The 3,214-nt window shown below is 33.3% G+C and overlaps 1 protein-coding gene across 1 annotated transcript; it reads right to left on the bottom strand.

Annotated features, from left to right (window-relative positions):
• Positions 1–380: 380 nt before the first annotated feature.
• On the bottom strand, positions 381–2,954 carry LOC108483038 (uncharacterized). Its single transcript, XM_017786220.2, has 4 exons — positions 2,361–2,954; positions 2,143–2,265; positions 1,766–2,057; positions 381–916 (listed from the first exon to the last, which is right to left on the bottom strand). The coding sequence occupies exons 1-4, from the start codon at positions 2,679–2,681 to the stop codon at positions 696–698; spliced, it is 957 nt and encodes a 318-aa protein (XP_017641709.2). The 5' UTR covers positions 2,682–2,954; the 3' UTR covers positions 381–695.
• Between the last annotated feature and the right edge of the window lie 260 nt (positions 2,955–3,214).

The raw sequence follows: 3,214 nt of genomic DNA, 5'->3' as shown, positions 1-3,214 counted from the left end.
ACCTGAAATAACAACTACATGGATAGCCTGCCCTAATTTCTCCATCCATATGAAGAAATCTGATCACCTTGTCATACACCACATTCCATAACCGAGCCATTCCAAACAATTTGCATGAACTGCATAATAACAGTAACCATAAGAACAGGTAACCCAACATCACACAATGTCTCCCCCTATCACCTTACACATTAAGAGTTTTACTGATATTGGGATCTGTATAAGTTATTAGTAACCCACACGTTCAGCCTTTGTTGATAACCTTAAAAACATGTCGTGATGATTTCCACTATTAATTTTGTTTAGTTTCCATCACGTGTAAAATCAACGACTTTTGCCTATGAAAAAGATTTAGAGATAGAGATATCATGTAAAGCAAATTTAATATTAGCTAAAATAGCTGATTTTTATTACAAAAAGCCAAGCCAGCCAGCCAGCCAGCCAGAGGAAGGTACAAAAAAGACTGTACCAATTTTTTTCATAACACATTTTTATTTTTCCCATCTAACTTGATTATACAAAACAAGGGAAAATACACATTCCTAACCTAAATAGCACTATTAATTGGTCCTATTCTTTTCTTTTTTAGATTCCCTACATTTCCTTCCTTTTTATTCTGCTTGGCAACTTATTTTTGCTCCTTTCCTTTATCTTACATTGAAGAATTAGAAACCAAAACAATCCACTGAGGGTTGTTAATAAGTCCATTCTTGAGGTAGATTCATTTCTTGATGGTGGTGGTTTGTAGCCGGCACTGCCGCCTCCGACCGACCTTTTTGTGGCCTACTCATAGAAGAAGCCGCTGCATTAAGTGGATAAAAAGCATTGGTATTGAACCTTGACGGAACCCCTGTTTTCTCAAAATGGAGCTTCAAGGCCTGAACTACTCTTGCAGGAATTAGAACCGTGGGGCATCCTAATCAAAACAAAATCCAAGGTACATGAGAATGGGATATCTAATGTAGGGACTGACAAATCCAAAATTTAACAGTTTAGCTACTATCAAAATATTCAAACTTTTCTTACTTGTTTAACATAGTATTCAGCATATATTCAAAAAAAAAAAAAAAAAGATAGGATTGAAACTAGTAAGTTGAGCAAAGTCGGTTCGAATTGACTTCCCTAATAAGAAGTTAATTATGTGGTTAATTCAATTATATAAGTTAATTCTCATAACCGAATCAAACCACTTGATTCACTCTTAATATATATTATTAATATGTGTAATATATAAGATAAAAAAAATTAACTAAATCTTAAACCTCAAACCTACTTCTATTATGTTTGGAAAGGAACAAAAGAAAAAATCAATTTAAGTGATGGAAAATTTGATTAAATCGATTAAGACCTAAGTAAGAGATAGACATCAATTTTTTTAAAAAATTTTAAGATATTTATCAAAGTGAACCTAATAACTAATTCTTTGCATTATATAAGCTCATTAAGAGATAAATACAGGTAATAAATTTTAAAACTGTTCCATACTCAATATGAGAATCAAACTCAGAAATTATTAGATTTTTTTTAACCGAATTAATCTCCTCCAAAAAGTAGGTGACCATGGAGACTTTGGAAACACAATATGTGAGAAAAAATGCAAATCCTAAGGGATAACTGATAGTCCACTGAACACTTTAACCACCCCCAACTAATCCAACCAAACTATTTTGTCTAAATCCTAAACCCTATATTTTTTCGATATCCAGTACCTCAACGTAAATTCCAACCCAAACTAAGAACAAAGAAGGTAACTTATTTTTTTTACCTTGTTTCTTTCTTGAATTGCCAGTAGTTGTTCCACGAGGCAAGAAGACACCGGTTCCAGAAGAACCAGTTTTGGAACCGGATCCATTAAGGAAAACGGCCCTCATATCAGAACCGATTTGTTGGTTGCTTTGTTGTTGTTGGTTCAGAAAGTAACAGGGATTATTAGAGGTGGGGGCAAGTTTTTGGCCATTGTTGAACCCTCCAATAGCTATTCCTTTGCTTTGACAATGCTTAGTTTTTGGCTTTTGTTCCCTTTGCTTCATTGCTTGCTCTTGTTTCAGCTTGTAAAACTGTAATATTCATTACAAGTAAAATCACTTCAATTTTCTTTTAAGTCCAAAAAGAAGAAAGAAAAGAGAAATCATTCATTCTTACTTGGATAGCTCTTATTTGATCATCAATAAGGGCTTGTTTTGATTGAAATCCATGGTAATATCTTGCTGTCTCTTCATGTATTTTCATATTTTCAAATTTCCCAACCATAGTTGAACCAGAGGACTGAAATGAGAAAAATTAAAAATAAAAAGATAAGCTTTTTTTAAAATTTTTTATAAAGAATACCCAGAAGAAATAATCGAATCTTCGTTAAATACCTTTTCATGTTTATCTTCATCTTGAAGCATGTACTGAGCCATCTGGCGAGTGAACTCACCGATAAAACAGTCTTCTTCTTCTTCTTCTTCTTCTTCTTCTTCTTCTTCTTCTTCTTCTTCTTCACTATTACTGCTCTCCGTCGAGCTTGAACTCAACTGATCCGACCCAATTGGTGAACTCAACTCGGAGCCAAACTCGGATGAGCCAAATAAGTAAGCCCTGCCTTTGTTGTTGTTGGTATTGTTGTTTTCCATTGAAAGACCATCAAAGTTATCAGAAGGAATCAATAACTCACAGTTGTGCAGGTCAACAGCCATCATAAATGAAAATTTACAGAGCTCTGGGCTTTGAAAAATGGAACCCAAAATTTTAAATATAAAAAAAAAAATTCTGTTGAAGGGGTTTGATGAGGTTGCTATTGGAGTTGCTGGGTGGACAAGATACAATTATTGCCTGAAACACAGACACGAAAAAAGAACATTAAATAAATAGACAAAGAAAGAGATTCCTATGGGACTTCTTAACTGATGTTATAAGGAATCATATTATAGAATCGGCCAAACAGGGTTTTCTCTAATAAAAAAACAAGGACAAGTTGAGTAAAGAATAAGGATGAGTTTGCATAGTCTTCTTTTTTTTTTGTCTAATTATGCTTTCAATCACTATATTCTTTTCACTTTTCAAATTTTGTTGCATGAATTTAATCTATCTACTTTTCTGTACATGTTTTCGGTGAGAGTTCTTCGAAAAGATAAAAAAAACTTACCACAAAGTATATTCTATTATCATGAGTAAGGATCGAAACCCAAATCACATAATTAAAGAATAAGATAAGCTATTATCACATTACACT

The sequence above is a fragment of the Gossypium arboreum genome, chromosome 1 (assembly GCF_025698485.1).
Source record: "Gossypium arboreum isolate Shixiya-1 chromosome 1, ASM2569848v2, whole genome shotgun sequence".
Lineage (NCBI taxonomy): Eukaryota > Viridiplantae > Streptophyta > Magnoliopsida > Malvales > Malvaceae > Gossypium > Gossypium arboreum.
The sequence above is the reverse complement of the archived record's forward strand: the minus strand, read 5'-3'. Positions and strand labels throughout refer to the sequence as shown.

Bases quoted from the DNA above. Each gene is read 5' to 3' on its own strand.
- LOC108483038 (XM_017786220.2), bottom strand. From the start codon at position 2,681: ATGATGGCTGTTGACCTGCACAACTGTGAGTTATTGATTCCTTCTGAT. The intron at 2,266-2,360 runs GTATTTAACGAA...TTCTCATTTCAG, and splicing joins ATGAAGATAAACATGAAAAG to TCCTCTGGTTCAACTATGGT. The intron at 917-1,765 runs GTAAAAAAAATA...TGTTTTGATTAG, and splicing joins CAATTCAAGAAAGAAACAAG to GATGCCCCACGGTTCTAATT.